Here is an 18,569-nt window from a genome sequence, read left to right as displayed (position 1 = left end):
ACAGTCACTGGGATGAGGTCTGTCTCTTCCTTTCTCTGCTGGTCTGCTCAGTGTCAGCTGTGGGACTGGAAGAACAGTCTGGCATCTAGAAGCCTAGTGTGTAGTCATAGCTGATGTTCTAATGAAATGTGGAGGGCAGGGCATTAGAAATGAAAAGGAAGTGATAGCTGTATTAATTTCACAAATACTTTTGATGCTAGTGAATGAAAAGTCCCTGCTCTCATGGAGCTTATGTTCTACTAAGGGAAATGTGGTAAAGGTGGAGTCTACAAAGCAAACTGACTGGCTGGAAGTAAGGGAAGATGAATGAATATTGGCTGAGCATCTACTACGTGTGAGGCATTGGGGATGCAGCATTGAATGAAACAGACCTAGTCTTTACCTTGTTTTTGTGTTTAGCTTGGTAGAAAATCAGACACTTGGGGCCTCCCTGGTGGTGTAGGGGGTTAAGTCTCAGCACTATCTACCACCAGAGTTCTATCTCCGGCCAGGGAGCTAACCCACATATGGCGCAGCAGACCTCTCCTGTCTCACCCGCTGGTCCCCTTAGCAGTGCCACTCTGTCTTTGGTGAATCCTCTCACCCCCTGTATCTCTGGCCTACACCCTAGTTCTTCTATGCAAAAATAAATCTTTAAAAATTTTTAAAAAGAAAATCAGGAACTTTATGAATCAATTGACAACCAATCACTTAATGCAGCTATAGTGAGTGCCTCAAAGGAGAATAGACTAGAGATCTGGGAAGGTGTTCCTAAACAAGAGACAGGCTGAATTTTTTTTTAAATATTTATTCATTTATTTATACAAGCACTGGGTACAGTCAGAAGCGTGGGCGAGAGAATTCACCAGAGCCAGAGGGGGGAGCAGAGCAGGCAGAAGGACCGAAGTACGCTGCTGAGGGGAGCAGAGGGTGGCAGGAGAGGTCTGCGCGCCATGTGGGACCCTCCTCTGGCGGCCGGGGAGCAGCCGGCGATCGAACCAGCACCGCAGAGGCTGAGGGCAGCTTCGCAACCCAGCGCTCAACCACTGCGCCACCGGGGAGGCCCAGTGGCGGTGGCGAGCGTGCGGGGCCCGGGTGGGCAGGGGTTTGGGTTAGGGTTAGGGTTAGGGTGAATTCTGAAGGATAAGGAGGAAGGCAGGATCAGGCATTGTTCCAGATATAAGAGATGCATACGTGAAGGTTTTGAGGTAGGCCCCTTGCAAGCTGGAGGAATAGAAAGAAGTCCTGTGTCCAGAGTGAGAGGGAGAGAGAGTGATACAGGTAAGGTGAAGAAGAGTTAAGTCTTGGAAGATGTTCAAAACTGTTTAGGAATTTGCACTTAATTTAAAGGTCAGGGAAGACTAAGATTCACTAGAATTTTTCAAAGTTTGGAAACCTAGGAAACTGATAGCACTAATAGAGAAAGACTTCCCAAAGGGCAGTTGAGTTCTGTGGGAAAGGCGGGAAGTTAGGTTACAAGACAATGAAGGTATGGAGTACATGGAGGGGATGATGAGGGGCAGTCTCCTGGACATCCAGTGGGGTCTGGGTTCTGACTTCAGGAGGGAGGCAGAGCCACAGGCCTTAGAGAGCTGCCCTTTGAATTACCCCATACAGGGCAGCACACGGACTGGGAGAGCATGGGCTAGGGAGTTAGAAAGAACTGGGTTCTGAGCTCCTCTGCCTTACTAGCTATGTGACCTTGGAAGTTATTTAATTTCTGTGAAGTCAGTTTCCTTATCTATAAAATGGCGATGAGTCTCTTTGCCTTGCAGCATGGGTCATTGGGCCAGTTTGATGAAATGAGATATGTAAATGATTAACAGTGACAGAAGCACAGTGTCTCTCAGCCAAGGCCAGCTGCCACTGCTTTTATGATATCTGTTATTGTAACAGGGTGGTCTCCAGGAAAAAGGGACATTCCAGGTTCCCTGCACCACCCAAGAGAGGGTGGAGCTGAGTAGGGAGAAGAAGCTGCAGAGGAGACTGGGGAAGGAAGGAAGCAGGATGGAGAGCCAGGAAGAGACTTGGAGGAGGCACATGGAGCAGAGAGACATGTAAAGAAGCTGCACTTGCTTCTTGGCTCGGACTGGTTGAAATAGATGTGGGTGAGAGACCCATGGGGTGGTTAACAATGACAGCATTGATCTTTTTTTAAAAAAGATTTATTTATTCATGCATACAAGAACTGGGATGTAAGCCAGAGGTGCAAGGGATGAGAGGATTCACCAGAGACAGAGCGGGGAGCAGAACAGGCAGATCTACTGAAATACACTGCTGAGGGGAGCAGCAGGCAAAACAGGAGAGGTCTGCTGCGCCATGTGGGTTTCTCCCTGGCCGCCAGGGATCGAACTCAAGCTGCAGTGGCTGGTGGTAGCTTGATAGTGCTGTCTTTAACCACTGTTGGTCTTGATTTTGATTTTGCTCTTTTCCTTTCAGACTTGTCTGGCTGTTTCTGACCCTTTTCTATGGGTCGCCACCAGACAGTGCTTTAGACTTGTGCTGGCTTTCAGGCATCGGAGGCCCTGCTGGGGCCTACCCTGTTTGGCTGGGCATTTACCCATGAGGGTATAGGTAACTTTGGGTGCTTGATTTGGAAACTATATTCTTCCCCATTTCTGTATTGCACACTAATTATGTTAAAGTTCCTTTCCACTGAAGGTCTTAAATGCTAGAGCATGTTTTGTCTTGAAGCGGTGGGTGGCAGAACCTATTTAGAGGTGGCAGTTTTGGGGGTGCCCGTCTCCTTGTCCTTTAACATTACTGCTACAAAGTCCAGAGGTACTATCAAAAACATCGCCACGTGTCAGACACTGATCTTGGTGTGAATGTACAGCAGTTAGGGATCACTCCTGTTAGGGATCTTGCATAGTAGAGCAAAGTTCACGTTAAACACGTGAGTGAAATAACTAGAAAAATATCAGACTGGTAAGTAGATGCAAGGAACTGAAGTAGGGTCAGGTAGTAGAGAATGGCTGGGGGCTGTGCTGAGTTCAGTAGTAGGGGAGGGTCTCCCTAGAAAGGTGATATTTTAGATGAGGTGTGATGATGAGAAGCAGACCTGGGCAGCACTAGGAGGAGCATTTCACAGAGAGCAGCAGCCCCCAGGACTGAGTGAGAATGAACAGGGCATAATCTAGACGTAGGAAGCTAACGCTACCCTGGCTGAGAGCATTGGCCTTGGACCCAGCTCAACCCGCTGTTAATGGAGTGACCTTTGATAAGTTATTTAGTTTCTCCGTATTTCAGTTTTTGCAGCTGTAACATGGAGGTGCAGAGAGAGCTTGGTTTTTAAAAAACAGAGAAGGGTCAGCATATTCTGAGTCTAAAGAAGAGAGAGTGGTAGGAAATAAGGCCAGTGAAGCAAGCAAGGGATGGATTATGTAGACCACAGTTACTTGTGTTGTATTCAAAGTGCCATAAAAACCATTGAAAGTTTTTATCCAGGGAGTGGTATGATCTGTTTTAAAGTTTTAAAAGCTTGCTCTGGCTGCTCCTGGAAAATGAACTGTAGGGACTTCCTGCTTCCCCAAAGGATCATGTGTTATCGGAGTGAGTAGATGCCCTGTTTGGAGCAGAGCGAGCAGCCTCCTCATTTAATTTGCTCCCAGAAGCAGAGCATTCTGTCACGGACTCAACAGATATGTCCTGCGCACTTGCTCTTCGCCAGGATCCGTATGTCGCTGGGGATGCAGTCCCTGTGCGGAGCCCCTGGCTTGATTCCTGACATAAGGAGGGGCTCTTGACGTAACAGCTGCTACTCACTTTACCATTTGTGCCGTATTTCTTACTTCTGCTTGTAGAAGCACATGGTAATGGATGAGCCAGAGCCAGACACAATGGACCATAATGCTCCATGACAAACACCATCAAGGGGTCGAGAAGGGAAGGGCTTTGAGGGGTGGTTTAGTCAGGTTGACACCTTTTTTTTTTTTCTTTTGAAAGATTTATTTATTTATTTCTACAAGCACCGGGTACAGTCAGAAGCGCAGGAGGGTGAGAGAATTCACCAGAGCCAGAGGGGGGAACAGAGCAGGCAGAAGGACCGAAGTACACTGCTGAGGGGAGCAGCGGGCGGCAGGAGAGGTCTGCGCCCCATGTGGGACCCTCCTCCGGCAGCCGGGGAGCAGCCGCGATCGAACTGGCGCTGCAGAGGCTGCGGGCAGCTCCGCAACCCAGCGCTCAACCGCTGCGCCACCGGGGAGGCCCTGGGATTCACTCTTAAGAAAGAATGTGAAAGCAGAAGTTACTTTGGATGGAAATGGGGACATTATGAAAAACTGGGTCCTACAGTGAAGGAGATTGGGAAGAAAGGCCTAAGACAAAGAAGGAATGACAGAAAAGCAGAGGAGGCAAAAGTGTGGGTTGTCAGCCAACTGTGTGTTTTTAACCCTAAGAGTATCAATCCTCTGGAGGACAATTTTAGCAGTACAAATATAAATAACCAACACAATTTAATACTTCTGGAAATTATTAAAGGTCTGTGCAAAATTTTATCTATAATGGAATACTCTGCAGCTGTTAAAATAGTTATTGTCGTGGTATCATTACTGAATTTAAAAACTAAGCCCCCACTCCTTGCCCAACTGCTCTGGGAAGCTGATGATCTGAAGAGCTGATGGTAATCCTTTATGCTAATTCAGATCATCATTAGGACACACCCAAGACTAGTCACCCTAACCAGTCAGTGATGCCTGGAGTATAAATAGAGCCTGGAGTCCCTCACTGTCAGACCTCCCCTGTCTTGCCCACTACTTCTTTTACCAGTGTAATTCAATAAATCTACATTTTTAGTTCTCCACTGTGTCTTTGGTGAGTTATTTCACCCCTGTGCCTCTGGCCTCACACCTGATTTTTTTCTCAGGACAGTTTGAGAAATAGTAGGTGAAAAAAAAAAATGCAAAGCCATATTATAATGTGCTCCTTTAAAGAAAAAATGAAAAGGTATACAATCTAGTTATATGCCCAGCAGAAATGTATAGATTTGTAGACTAAAAACACAAAAATGTTCATAGCAACATTACTTTTAATGGTGCAAAATAGGAAACAACCCAGTATGTATCAGTGGTGGAGGACGGCATACTCACACATCTACGGCAGCAGAGATGAATGAACTACAACTACATCCAGTGGTATTCATGATTTCCACTATCAATGTTTTTCAAAAGGGCAGACACAAAAGATTACAATTCCATTTATGTACGATTCAGCAGGCAAGGTTGATTTATATGATTAGACATCAGACATCAGAATAGTGGTTATTTTTTCCTGGTCTTTTTTTTTTTTTTTTTACTGTGGGAAATACATAAACCATAGACAGTATCACTAATCATTTAAATATACAACCCAGTGGTATGCAATACACTCACAGTACCCTGTCATCATTTCTCTATGTAGTTCCAGATCTTTAAGCAGTCACTCCCCACTCTTCCCTGCCCCATGTTAGTTTCAAAGAGTAGGGAATTATGGCTGGGAGGGAACATAATGAAGAGCTTATGGACATGGTTAATGTTCTAGTTTTGCATCTGGGTGGAGGGGTTGTAAGGCTGTGGTCATGTTGTGAACATGGACGTGTACACTGATAATTTATATGCTTTTTTTGTATGGTTGTTATATCTAAGTGTGACAGTGTAATCTAAAAAGGGGGGGGGGTCCTATATTCCCTGCCCCACCTAATGAAGGGTGGAGCTGAATGGTGAGGGGAAACTAAAAAGGACTTGGACTTACACCAAGGACTTGGGGGACATGGAAGGAGATACTTGGAAGAGACATGGGTGAAAAAGTCTAGGGAGGCCAACAGTGGCAGCCTTTATCATGACTTGTACTTTGATTCTGCTCCTTCCAGACTTGCCTGGCCCCTTCTGCCCCTTTCCTATGGTTCCTCACCAGAAGGTGCCTTAGACTTGTGGCAAGATTTTGGGCCTCAGTAGTCCTGCTTTGGTCCAACCCTGTTTGGCTGGGCATGTACCCAAGAGGGGATGGGTAACTTTGGGTGTTTCATTGGGAAACTGTATCCTTTCTCTTATTTTCTTTCTGTGCACACTAACTCAAAGTTTTTTTCTACTAAAAAAAGTCTTATACCTTTACACCTAAAAATGGCTTAGAAGCAAGTTTGGCTTCTTCACATGTCTCTATGCTTTGTGGGCTCCCTTCAAGTCTTCTCTAAGTCTTTTCTCCCAAGTCCTTTTTAGTCTTTCCCTTACTGTTCAGCTCCACCCTTCTTTAGGTGGGGCAGGGAACATGAACTTCCCCTCTTTATTTTTTAAAAGATTTATTTTATTTATTTATGCATACAAGAACTGGGGTGTAGGCCAGAAATTTGGGGGGTGAGAGGATTCACCAGAGGCAGAGAGGGAAACAGAACGGGTGGATCTACTGAAATACACTGCTGAGGTCTGCGAGATAGGAGAGGTCTGCTGTGCCATGTGGGTTAGTTCCCTGGCTTGGGATAGAACTCAAGCCGCAGTGGCTGGTGGGCCTGATAGCTATCAAGATAGCTTGATAGTGCTGAGACTTTAACCCCTGTGCCACCGAGGAAGGCCAACTTCCCCTTTTTAGATTACACTGTTACATAAGGATATCTAGATAACTTTGTGTATATAATATATATATGCTAATTGTTCTTTTTATTGTAGGAGGTAGGATTATGAATCTGTTTTGTATTTACTTTGTTTTGCTAAGTTGTGTTTTCAATTTTTTTTCAAATTCAAGTATTTCTTTGACAATAAGATTTTAAATTTAAAGAATCTTAAATAAAGAAAATAACATGATAGTAATGCCTTTCAGGAGAAAATGTTCCTTACCATTAGAGGAAATGGAAGTGACCCACCGAAACTTTGTCTGGTCACTATTTGCTTTGGGATCGATACTTCTCTATCCATCACCCTGCATGGACCTGTTGTCTCTCCCAGGCTCCCTCTCTTCCCAGTGGATATGGAAGGCCTATGGAGACATGGGAGGGTGTTTTATATTCAGGGGACTCATTCCCTGACACACTGGAGTTAACCCTTAAACAAAACCTCAGGAATTTGAAAAAAGAAGATACAGAGGCCAAGGTGAACAGGTTATTTAGTCCAGCCTGAAAGGAGCATCAGAAAGCAACTAACAGCTTCAAGCAAGAAAATATGATCCAGAGATAAGCAACCACTCCAGACAGTCATTTTCATAAGAAAAGACTCCCACAGCCTTCTTCAGTCACCCAGTATAACGCACCCAAAGCAGAAAGCACTATTATGTACATGCACTGTTCCCTGCCTCTCTCTTTCAGGAGTTTGAAATTCTTCAAAGCATTATCTTATTGGTTTACTCATCTTTCAAATCTCAACTTTCATCTCCATCCCTTCCAGTCCCTCTCTCCTCTGTGCTTCCACAGCACCTCATTTATATCTCTACCAGAGGAGCCACCTCAGACCTGCCCCAAGCCTGCCCATATCTTCCCTTGGTTTTCCTCTCCCACCCAGGGCTGAGTTGGTGGGTGGGAGTAAAGGAACACTTAGGCTGGAGCTGACTGCACTCCCTCAGCGGTGCTGACTGCATGGATGAGGTGTCCTTCCATTCACAATGTGTAATAATTCTTAGCTGCCAGGGACCTCCTTAATCACTGGGACGAGGTCTTTTCTTTTTTCTTTTTTAATCATCTCAACACCTTTGCCAAAATTCATGGCAAACAACAGATACCCAACAAACATTGACCTGAATTGCTAAAGATGGGTCTTCTCCCCACCTTTGAATATTTGGAGCAACTGTGCATATTCCTTCCCTTTTCCATGAGGTGTTTACTCTCCACTGCATTTTTGCTTCTGAGATTTTCTTAAAAGTTTATTATGTGTCTATGCATGCATGTGCCCTGCAGCATGTGCAGCGTGTTCAGCTGGTGCTGCAGGTTTATGCCCACTCTCCCTTGTGCATTTTGGGACCTACAGTTACCCCACTAATTCAGTATTTTTCTGGGAAACATCTTGTTTTTCCTCCTAATTTCAAGAATGGAGCATATGTTAAGTTTCTTTTAGAGACAAAATTTCCCCTACATATTAGAAGATTCATAAGGTCTTTTCTTTATTTGTTGTACCTTCATAACAGAGACAGCCACTACCTTAGATGGACACACTTATTCATTGGACTTCTAGAAACATATAGCAGGGTACCTGACCTAGTCCTTGAGCAGTCATAGTTTCCTGTGGAAGCTTCCAGAGGAACTGACACTTCTGTCAAATATTCAAAATTAAGTAGAAGGTGGTTCTAGAGAAATAGGTAAAAGGAGTCAAGGGAACTGTGTGTTTAAAAGGCTCTGAGTGTGGGCCTCCCCAGTGGCGCAGCGGTAGAGCGCTGGGTTGCAAAGCTGCCTGCAGCCTCTGCAGCGCCAGTTCGATCCCCGGCTGCTCCCCGGCCACCGGAGGAGGGTCCCACATGGCGCGCAGACCTCTCCTGCCGCCTGCTGCTCCCCTCAGTAGTGTGTTTCATCAGTCTGCCTGCTCTGCTCCCCGCTCTGGCTCTGGTGAATCCTCTCACCCTCCCGAGCTTCTGACTGTACCCAGTGCTTGTAGAAATAAATAAATAAATAAATAAATAAATGAAAATCTTTAAAAAAAAATAAAAAATAAAAGGCTCTGAGTGTGGAGGAGAGTAGGTGCAGAACATTTAAGAATCTTAAAGACACTGCCAATAGTCATGTGTGTGTATATGTTGGGAGTTGGGGGGAAGAGGCAGGAGCCCAGATGAGGTTGAAGAAGTAGGCAGAGATGGAATAACAGCCTTGATGTATGATAAGGTTGCTTTAGTCAGGAATCTTTTGGTCTAAAGTGACAAAAACCCACCTTAAAAAAAAAAAAAGGAAGGCTTTGTTGGCTCAAAAGCTAAAAGTTCAGGGCTTTCAAGATCAAAGATGTCATTGAGTTTTGACACCTCTCTCTGTGTCTCATTTTTGCTTTCATTCTTGTTAGCTTAATTCTTTGGCTGGCCTCTGTGAAATGGTTCTCTGATCTGCCTGTCACACAGAAGCCAGAGACAAGTGGACGGGAACGGGGGCGAGAAAAGTTAAATGATAAGAGCCACTTATATGCCCATTCTGTAAGACTGTCAAGATTACCCACCGTATTTTCAGGTGATGTCCAGAACCCCCACTTTAGACTCCCTGAAGGAGGGTGGGAAGCTTGGCCTTTTGGGAGGTACAGAAGTGAATAAGTGGGGAGATCCTGTTCCCATATCCTAAAAGCTGTTTGCTTTCTTTAAGTAGCAAATGCTCAGCCCTCTGTCTCTTTCTCTAAAAGCATAAATGCATTTTCTCTGCTGCACGTTCAGTCTTCCAGAGAAAGCAGAGGTTTGGTAAGGGGTGGGGGGGAGAAAGGAAGGAGGCAACCCCAGAAACTCCCTCTCCCGCCCTCCTCCCAGCCTTGCTCAGGTGCCCTGGCTCTCGCCTCCCTATACTAAGCGGGTCCTGACCTGTTTGTCTTACTCGCTTTTTCTGCCTCTTTTTAGACCCCTCCAGATCCTTCCCCACCTTCGGGGCTTCAGAGCTCTTCCACCGCCGGCAAACACATTCTTCTGCCTCGCGCACACCCTAACTAAGGGGACCTGCCGAGAAATTCTCATCCAGGGACCCCTTTCTGCCTGGGATCTGGCGTTTCCGCCTCCGGGGCGGAGACTCCTCCCTCTCACTGTCCCAATTGTATTCCCTGGAAGAGCAGCCGGAAAAGGCTCCGCTTGCTCAGACCGGGCTAAGCGAGGAGGTGGTTTCTTCTAGCAACCGATTCCTGGCGCACCAGGACAGCCGCGGCGGCCGGCACCGCAGGACCAACGGCGGGCAACCTGGACCCTGCCCCAGCCAGGAGCGGGCAGCAGGGGAGCGGCTTCAGCACCGCGGACAGCGCCCGGCCCGAGGCCCTCCGGCCCGCGGCACCCTGGAGCTGGTGGTCTAGGCCAGCTATGCCCTCGGCATGGCCTGGAGCTCCGGCCCCATGGCGCTGCTCCTCAGCTTTGGCCTCCTCGCACTGTGCTCAGGTAAGGACAGGTCTCTGCGTTGTCTCACCCCTTCAGGCTCGAAAGTGGAAAGGAGAGATCCCTCCAGGTGGGGGAGTCTGCTGGGGAACAGGGGAAAGACCCCTGACTGCAGGGAGCATCTGGGAGACCGAATTAGGGAGACATAACCGAAGTAGTAAGTGATGCAAGCAGCAGATGAAACCTGAGCAGTGGAGAAGGGGTGAGTACAGAAAGAAAGGAGTGAGGGGGTCTCCCCAGTCTTTCTCAGGTGGCAGAAGGGCAGGCCCTGGTTGAGACTGACATTCCATTTGGTTTCTTGTGAAATACTGTTTCAAGACTCTATCTAGTTCAGCACCCTTTCTTGGCTCGCCATCATTGCCTGTCCCTAACACTGGGCTCCCGCTTCTGATCACTCCACAGGGGCAAGGCAGGAAGGAGCGAGAAGTAATATGCCAACTCTCTTGTAGGGTGGGATAGGACACTTGAAAGGGAAGAAGCTCTGCCAGGCTGAGGAGGTGGGATGTTTTCCTGCAGTTGTGGAAGGAGAAAGAGTGTGGTGGGGCAGGTGCAAAGGGAAAATAATAAATGAACTTTTTCACACCTGCATGCCATCTCATGGGAAGTGGGCTCTGGTTTACATGGAACATGGGATCGAACAAATGCATAATCCACAGCTCAGACAGCCCAACTATTTTACTCCAATCCAGTGCCTTTTAAGGTGGGATGGGGAGGTCACAGTTACAGTAACGTGCGTGGGGACACATAATGTTACTTGCACACATAGATGGGCACTGACTAAGGACAAAGGGTGTGTGGTGGGACTTGAATAATTCTTCCTTTTTCAACACCCTCCCAAACCAGCCTTGAATCATAGGTGTCTTCCAGGAGAAGCCATGGAAACAGAATTACCTGCTGAGAACTTTCAGAAAAAGCTGGCCTCCACTAATTCTTGTAGATGGGCCCTTAATCTTGAAGCATCTATGTGGGGCTATTGGGGCTACTTTGTCAATGACATCAGAGGGGTTTCCTTCCGGGGCCTCCAGAGGGTAACCTAAGCATTTTGCTGTATCCTTTGGGATAAAGTGATCAGAAGTTAGAGCATCCTGTTTAGGCTTAGGTTGTCCTGCTTGTCTGGGGAGTGTGGGATCCTGGGTGAGCCCTCCTGGCTTACTTACCTCCTGCTCCACACCCCTCTGCCCAGGAGTCTGGGGTACAGACACAGAGGAGCGGCTGGTGGAGCATCTCCTGGATCCTTCCCGATATAACAAGCTTATCCGTCCAGCCACCAATGGGTCTGAATTGGTGACAGTACAACTCATGGTATCGCTGGCCCAGCTCATCAGTGTGGTGAGTGGGAGTCCCATACTCTGCCCAGCTACTGGAGTCAGCACAGCCAGGATGTCTTCACGTTTGTGCTGACTTTCCTGGAGTTTCCGAGGTCTGGGGGATCTGTGGGAGGAATCAAGGTGGTTGTCGTGGGCCCACAGGTGGGGGGTCTTCTCATCAACTCTTCTTCCCTGCAGCATGAGCGGGAGCAGATCATGACCACTAATGTCTGGCTGAACCAGGTTAGTGCTCTTCCTGCTCACACCTCTGGTCTTTTCATGCCTCCCCCGCCCCTCTTTTTTGTGCTTTCCTCTTTTTTAATTTCCTTAAAAGAGGCATAAAGAAATAAGAGTCCTAAATAACTAGTTTTGAATCTTGTTTCTTCCACTCACAGCTCTGTGGCTTTGAGCATGTTAAAAATTCTGTAAGGTTCATTTTCTCATTTGTAAAATGTAGATTCTAGTTCCTTGATTTAGCTGTGCCAACTAAATGAGAAAGTATCTTATGAGCCACACTTGTTGGGCAGAGACATCACTGTGGGGAGGAGATGGCCTTTAAAAACATCCTCAGGCCAGATGAGCCTCCACTTGCCCCTGTCCTTAACCTTGAGCCCCTCCCAGGGCAGAGGTTGGCACTACCTCCCTCTTTACCTTTTCTAGGAGTGGGAGGATTATCGCCTCACCTGGAAGCCTGAGGAGTTTGACAACATGAAGAAAGTTCGGCTCCCCTCCAAACACATCTGGCTCCCAGATGTGGTCCTATACAACAAGTAGGTGTCCCTGGAGCAATGGGAAGGTGGGAGGCAACCATGGGAGCACTCATAAAGGATAGGGGCCTTGGGGGAAAGTAAATTCACTCATGCAAGGGGAGAGAAGGAACTTTTCACTGGCAGAGATGCAATCACTTCCCAGACAGACAGACAGACAGACAGACTGACCCAGACCAGTGAGGTAGAGTGCGACAGCCAAGGTGACTTGGGCACAGTCTACCAGTCAATAGTAGTCCCAGTGTTTGGAGCTGCAGTGGGAGACAAACAAGGATTGACAGCCCGCAGGCTTTTCTAGAAACCTGGGCATGTTCAAAAAAGTTGGAGGTTCCACCCCCTCACCTGCAAGAATTCCTTTTAGTTCCAAAAGCTAAATCCACTAATAAACTCATCTCCTGCTCTTACCTGCCCCTGTTCCTCTACATTGCTGGGGTCTCCTCACTCTGATCTTCCTGGTCCCCCCAACTTCTCCATGCTCGTATGGAGCTGGTAAGCTTACACATGGCACCACAAGTCATCACCACTCTGTCTTTCATCTGCTTTCTGTGTCTAAGGGGCTGCACAGCCTCCACACCAAGTCAAGTCTTTTTCCCATCAACTCAGCCACATCTCCTTCTTACCCAATTCCTTCTCTACCTCCCTATGCTCCCAGATCGTCCCCTCAGACCTGGATGGCTTCCCCATCTCCTTTGGTTTTCCTCTCCTCCCTCGGGGGCTGGGCTGGTGGGTGGGGTGGAGGAACACTTAGGCAGGGGCTGACTGCGCTCCTCCCTGGGCAGTGCTGACGGCATGTACGAGGTGTCCTTCTATTCCAACGCCGTGGTGTCCTATGACGGCACCATTGCATGGCTGCCACCTGCCATCTACAAGAGCGCTTGCAAGATCGAAGTAAAGCACTTCCCGTTTGACCAGCAGAACTGCACCCTGAAGTTCCGTTCATGGACCTACGACCGCACGGAGATTGATTTGGTGCTCAAGAGTGATGTGGCCAGCCTGGACGACTTCACACCCAGTGGCGAGTGGGACATTGTGGCCCTGCCCGGCCGGCGCAACGAGAACCCCGACGACTCCACCTACGTGGACATCACATACGACTTCATCATCCGCCGCAAGCCGCTCTTCTACACCATCAATCTCATCATCCCCTGCGTGCTCATCACCTCACTGGCCATCCTGGTCTTCTACCTGCCGTCCGATTGCGGAGAGAAGATGACGCTGTGCATCTCGGTGCTGCTGGCGCTCACCGTCTTCCTGCTGCTCATCTCCAAGATAGTGCCGCCCACCTCTCTGGATGTGCCGCTCGTCGGCAAGTACCTCATGTTCACCATGGTGCTCGTCACCTTCTCCATCGTGACTAGTGTGTGTGTGCTCAACGTGCACCACCGCTCGCCCACCACGCACACCATGGCGCCCTGGGTCAAGGCCGTCTTCCTGGAGAGGCTGCCCACGCTGCTCTTCATGCAGCAGCCGCGCCACCACTGCGCCCGCCAACGCCTGCGCCTGCAGAGACACCAGCGCGAGCGAGAGGGGGCTGGAGCCTTCCTCTTCGGTGAGGCCCCGGGGGCTGACTCCTGCACGTGCTTCGTCAACCCCGCGTCCGTCCAGGCCTTGGATGGGGCCTTCAGTGCTGAATCCGCGCGAGGCGGCCCGGGGCGCTCTGGGGGACCGTGTGACTGCGGCCTCCGGGAGGCGCTCGACGGCGTGCGCTTCATCGCCGACCACATGCGGAGTGAGGACGACGACCAGAGCGTAAGTGCAACTGTGGGGACTCTGGGCGTGATAAACGGGGGCTGCCAGGTCCCCAGCATCTGGAGAACAGCTGCGTTGAGCAGGCAGGCAAAACTAGTGAGAGCATAGGGTACGGAGGATACGAGAATTGCTGGGGGCCGCGCTTGGCTTGGCTTCCCTGAGGTGGCGCTGCCTGAATTGGAGTCTGTACAGAATGACCTTGCGATTTCCTGCGGACTAGAGTCCCGGCCCTAATGCCTCCCCTGGGTCATCATTCTGGTCAGGAGCATGATCAGGAGCGGAAGAAGGCCCTGCTGGGTTTGCAGATGGTCTGTGAACTTAACCCGGTCTCTCCCCATCACTTGCACACCCAAGTCCATGTTTTTAATCTGCAGTTCTTAGTACAAATGAAGTGCCCCCCACCCGTGCAACCCACTAGAGGCAAATTGAGGGCACTAGAAGGTGTGTGTGTGTGTGTGTGTGTGCGTGTGTGTGTGTGTATACGCCTGTGTTGGGGGGATGGGTTTAAGAGGTTCCACTAGCTGGCTGGAGGTGGAGAGGACAGAGTCCCAAGTCAGTATCCCTTTTCTGCTCGTCTGGGTCCCCTGGGACGGCCTACTGAAATATTTATGGTGGTAGCAGCAAGGAGAAGTGCTTCCTAGGCCTGTGCCTCATCTTTCTGCAATGCAGCCCTTTGTGCAGTGACTCCCCAGAAGGGGACTCCCATGGTCTCTATATCCAGAAGCCAAGTATGATGAGTTGTCATCCCCCCATTTTTGACTGTGGCTGGTCCCATCCCCCATCAGTCTTCAGGTACCTGTCTGGTTCCAGGCTGTGGGTTAGCTGTTGCCATGGTGACTGGCCAGGTTTCCCTGGGATGCAGCCATTCCGGTTTGGGGGTGAGGAAAGGCAGCTGCTGCACTGCCATGGAGGGGAGGGCAGAGGTAGACTTCAGAGCTTGGTGATTCTATTCCCTGGGAGGGCAGGGTATCTGGCTGGAGCTGGGGCTTGGACCAGAGGACATGTTGTGGTCCTGATGGAACAATAGGGGCTCCAAGGCAAGAAGAGATGGGGCCAGAGCCTGAGAGTTGGCAAATGCTACATGGGAGATGGGGGATTTGCAGGGGCTCAGCCGGCTGCATCACCTGCCCCTGCCTCCCCACTGCAGTCCACTCTTGTAATGTGCATTTGCACTAGGTGTTGAGGATGCAGTGACCTACTTGATGCTTCATGGGCATCTCAAACTTAACATATTCAAAACTGAGTGCTCCATCTACACCCCTACCACCAACCGCTTCAATCTCCCCAGCTTTAGTAAATGGCATCATCATCCACCTAGTGAGTCAGACCAAAAACCTGGCATGATCCTTGATCCTCTGTTTTTCTCTTATTCCTTGTGCCATCTAATCATCAGTCTGTCCTGTAAGCACAACCTTCAAAATAATTATTAACTTTTTCCTTTCCCTTCCTTTCATCCCCATGATGCCCCCTGGGCCATAGGCCTTCATCAGCTCTTATCTGGATCTGGGTGGAGTCTCCTCATGTGTCCCTAATTCCACTCCTGTGCCCCTCTATCCAAGCTGACAATATCTGTCCCTCATTTGTGCCTTGCCTCCCTGTTCAGGTCATTGGCCTGTCTACTTGACCGTTCTAAGCAAGTTGAACGCTTTCCTGCCTCAGGACCTTTGCACATATTAGTCTCTGCCTGTATTTTTTGATGACTGTATTTTTTCCCTTTTAACAATTAATATTATTAATTTTGCTCTATTTTCCTGAGAGTAAATTGTAGACATTGTGACCCTTTATTCCAAATACGTCAGCATAGATGTAGGAACAGGGATACTGTCTGACATAACCTAGGTTCAGCGATCACATTCAGGAAATTTAGCATCCACGCAACACCTTTCTCTAACATACAGGCCATATTAAAAATTCCAGCTGTTTCAGTAATGTCCTTAGTAGCATCACCCCCAACCCAATCCAGGATCTCAAATTGCATTTAGTTCCCCTGTCTCCTTTGTTTCTTTCACTCTAGAACAGTTCCTCAGCTTTATCTCTCATGGCAGAAACATATTTGAAGGGTATTGGCCAGTTGAAAGTCCTTCCATTTGAATATGATTGTTTTCTTTCTTCAATTTATTTCTGCCATAACTGCTCCTTCTAGATTGCCAGACCTTAGCTTAAATGTCACTTCCTCCAAGAGGCCTTCCCAGACCATACCCTAAATTATATCATCCCCTCCATTTCTCTATCTCAGTCCTGTTTCCTTTAAGCACCCTCTACTGTGTAATTATTTTATTTTTACTCCTTTTCTGCTCATCTCCCTCAGTAGACTGTTTTGTTCTTCAGAGCCTAGCATGATGCAACATTCCAAATGAGTCTGTTTGGCTGCTGACTAAATGAAGGTGTGCAGTTGCCTCCCCCATGTGCCCCCTGGTCGGCTACAGATTAACAAGTGTACAGAAGCCCAGACCCAGGCTGGGGTGCAGCCGCCTGAAGGGTGCAGCCAGCCCTCTGTGAGGCCCTGTGACTGGTTCATACCCACAGACTGTTCTCTGTTTGCTCATATCTGGGGTCCAATACTGGTCCCCTCTAGGGTCTGCATGCTGTTGAGAGGTGTCCCTGCACGGACGTAGAAGGAGCGAGGGCTCCAGAGGCAGCCGCTCAATCCCTGATTCAGCACCCATTTACTGGACTGGCACTATGTATTCTGGACGCTGGGATTAGGACAATGAATCAGACAGGGTCCTTGTAGTTTAGGGGCTCATAGCTTAGGTGAGGGGAGGGAAACAGCATGCAAATTGAAATGACATAAAAATAAAGATAGTGCCATAAAAATACAAATAGAAATTTTAGGATAAAAAAGTTCAGAGGAAATGCAGAGGGGACAGTTGTTCGCTCTGATCAAGGGATTCAGGAAGACCTTCGTAGAAGCGGTGACATTTGATTTGGACTTTGAAGAATATATAGGAGTTCACCAGGTAGCGAGTGAAAGGGGGGACTGGAATTCTAGACAGAAAGGAAACCCAATGTCACAGAGAACTGTGAGGACACTTTGGGATTTGGAAAGTCTGGGTTTAGGGTGGAAGCAGATGGGAGATAGTCTCATATTTACATGGGTGGGACGTGATTCCGGTCTTGGGATTTTGAATGTGATTGTGACCTGAAGGCAGTGCAATCACTGGAGGCTTTTAAGCAGACATGCTTGGAGGCATGCTTTTTTTTTTTTTTTAAGATTTATTTATGTATGCATACAAGAACTGTGTGTGGAGTAGGGTGAGAGGATTCACCAGAGACAGAGTGGGGAACAGAACAGGTGGATCTACTGAAATACACTGCTGAGGGGGGCAGCCGGCGAGACAGGAGAGGTCTGGTGCACTGTGTGGGTGTCTCCCTGGCTGGGGATCGAACTCATGCTGCTGTGGGCAGCTTCCTAGGTTACGTCTTAACCCCTTGTGCCACCAGGGATGCCCGGATCCATGCTTTAGAAAGGTCACCCTGGGACTTCACAGAGGGAGAGGAGTGGGGTGTGTGTGCGTGAGAGATGGGACCTGTTTATTCCCCCTCCACTCCTGTCCCGCATCATGTGGCTGATACCTGGGCCTCCTTCGTCTCTCTGTCCAGGTGAGTGAGGACTGGAAGTATGTCGCCATGGTGATCGATCGTCTGTTCCTTTGGATCTTTGTCTTCGTCTGTGTCTTTGGCACCATCGGCATGTTCCTGCAGCCTCTCTTCCAGAACTACACCACGGCTACCTTCCTCCATGCAGACCACTCAGCCCCCAGCTTCAAATGAGGCCTCCCCAGCTCCATGCTCCTTCCTCCCTTTGCCCTCTGTTGTAGGACAGTTCTGGGTGGAGGCGGGATAAGTGAGCTACCAGGCCAAGGGGCACTGCCCCCAGAGATTCACCCATTTACTTCACCTAGAGCGCTACTCCCACACCTTCCCCATTCCCACAGCCATGCCAACCAGGAGGCTGGACCAGCTGTGAGCCTTTCAGCTGCTGTCCTCTTGTGCCAACCTGGGCAGCAGTGCTGAAGGTGGAGGCTGAAGGCTGAGAAGTAGAGGACAGAATAATAGTCTTCTACCTGGAGGAAAGCGTGATGGGGAAGGGGCCAAGAAGGGGCAGAATTATCTGCTGCTTCCCACTTGGTCAGTCGAGGGGGAAGGGGCGGGGCAGAGGGGCTTCCACTCTGCTGGGCAGGCCTGACACAAAGGTAACTCAGAAGGGAGGGGCAAGTGGAGAGAGGCCTGGGTGTGCCTGATGGGCAGCAGGACAGCAGCTGAGCTGGGTGGCCCCACAGCGGGCAGGGGTTTCTGTCCAGAGGTTAGGCTGGCGCTGAGATCACAGACTCCTCAGGTAGGTTCCAGCCCAGCCCCACAGCCCCTTGCTTCTAAGGGGTCCAGCTCCAGGTGACGACTTCTCTGACCTCCTGGACTTCCCTCTCCTTCCTTTCCTGCTTGGGCTGTGGGGGGTGGGCACACAGCCTGGTATTGGGAAGCATCTAGTCTTCGGGAGACCTGCTGAGAGCCTGAGGGGCGAGTATTAGAGTTACGTGAGAAGGGCAGGTTCGCAGCCTGTTTCCCCAGTGGAAGCATCAGTGCTTCGGAGTGGGGGCGTCAGCTTGAAGCAGACTCAGCCGTTGGGCCCCCAGCAAGCAGGGCCCCCAGCAGGCTGGGCAGGTGGCACGGGAAGTGGAGTCCAGCTGAGCAGGGAGGAGATGGCCGGAACTCCCACTGGGGCCGCTCCTGCTGTCCCCTGGCCCTGCTTCTCCTCTCCTCCTCCCAACTGATC

The 18,569-nt window shown here is 49.3% G+C and overlaps 1 protein-coding gene across 1 annotated transcript; it reads left to right on the top strand.

The window, feature by feature from the left end:
* Nucleotides 1-9,911: 9,911 nt before the first annotated feature.
* Nucleotides 9,912-17,885, top strand: CHRNB2 (cholinergic receptor nicotinic beta 2 subunit). The gene is made up of 6 exons (XM_037499221.2): nucleotides 9,912-9,975; nucleotides 11,156-11,301; nucleotides 11,478-11,522; nucleotides 11,940-12,049; nucleotides 12,826-13,795; nucleotides 17,399-17,885. The coding sequence occupies exons 1-6, from the start codon at nucleotides 9,912-9,914 to the stop codon at nucleotides 17,567-17,569; spliced, it is 1,506 nt and encodes a 501-aa protein (XP_037355118.1). The 3' UTR covers nucleotides 17,570-17,885.
* Nucleotides 17,886-18,569: the final 684 nt, after the last annotated feature.

This window comes from Talpa occidentalis, unplaced genomic scaffold (assembly GCF_014898055.3).
Source record: "Talpa occidentalis isolate TD23 unplaced genomic scaffold, MPIMG_talOcc4v2.1 talOcc4.9, whole genome shotgun sequence".
NCBI lineage: Eukaryota > Metazoa > Chordata > Mammalia > Eulipotyphla > Talpidae > Talpa > Talpa occidentalis.
The sequence above is the reverse complement of the archived record's forward strand: the minus strand, read 5'-3'. Positions and strand labels throughout refer to the sequence as shown.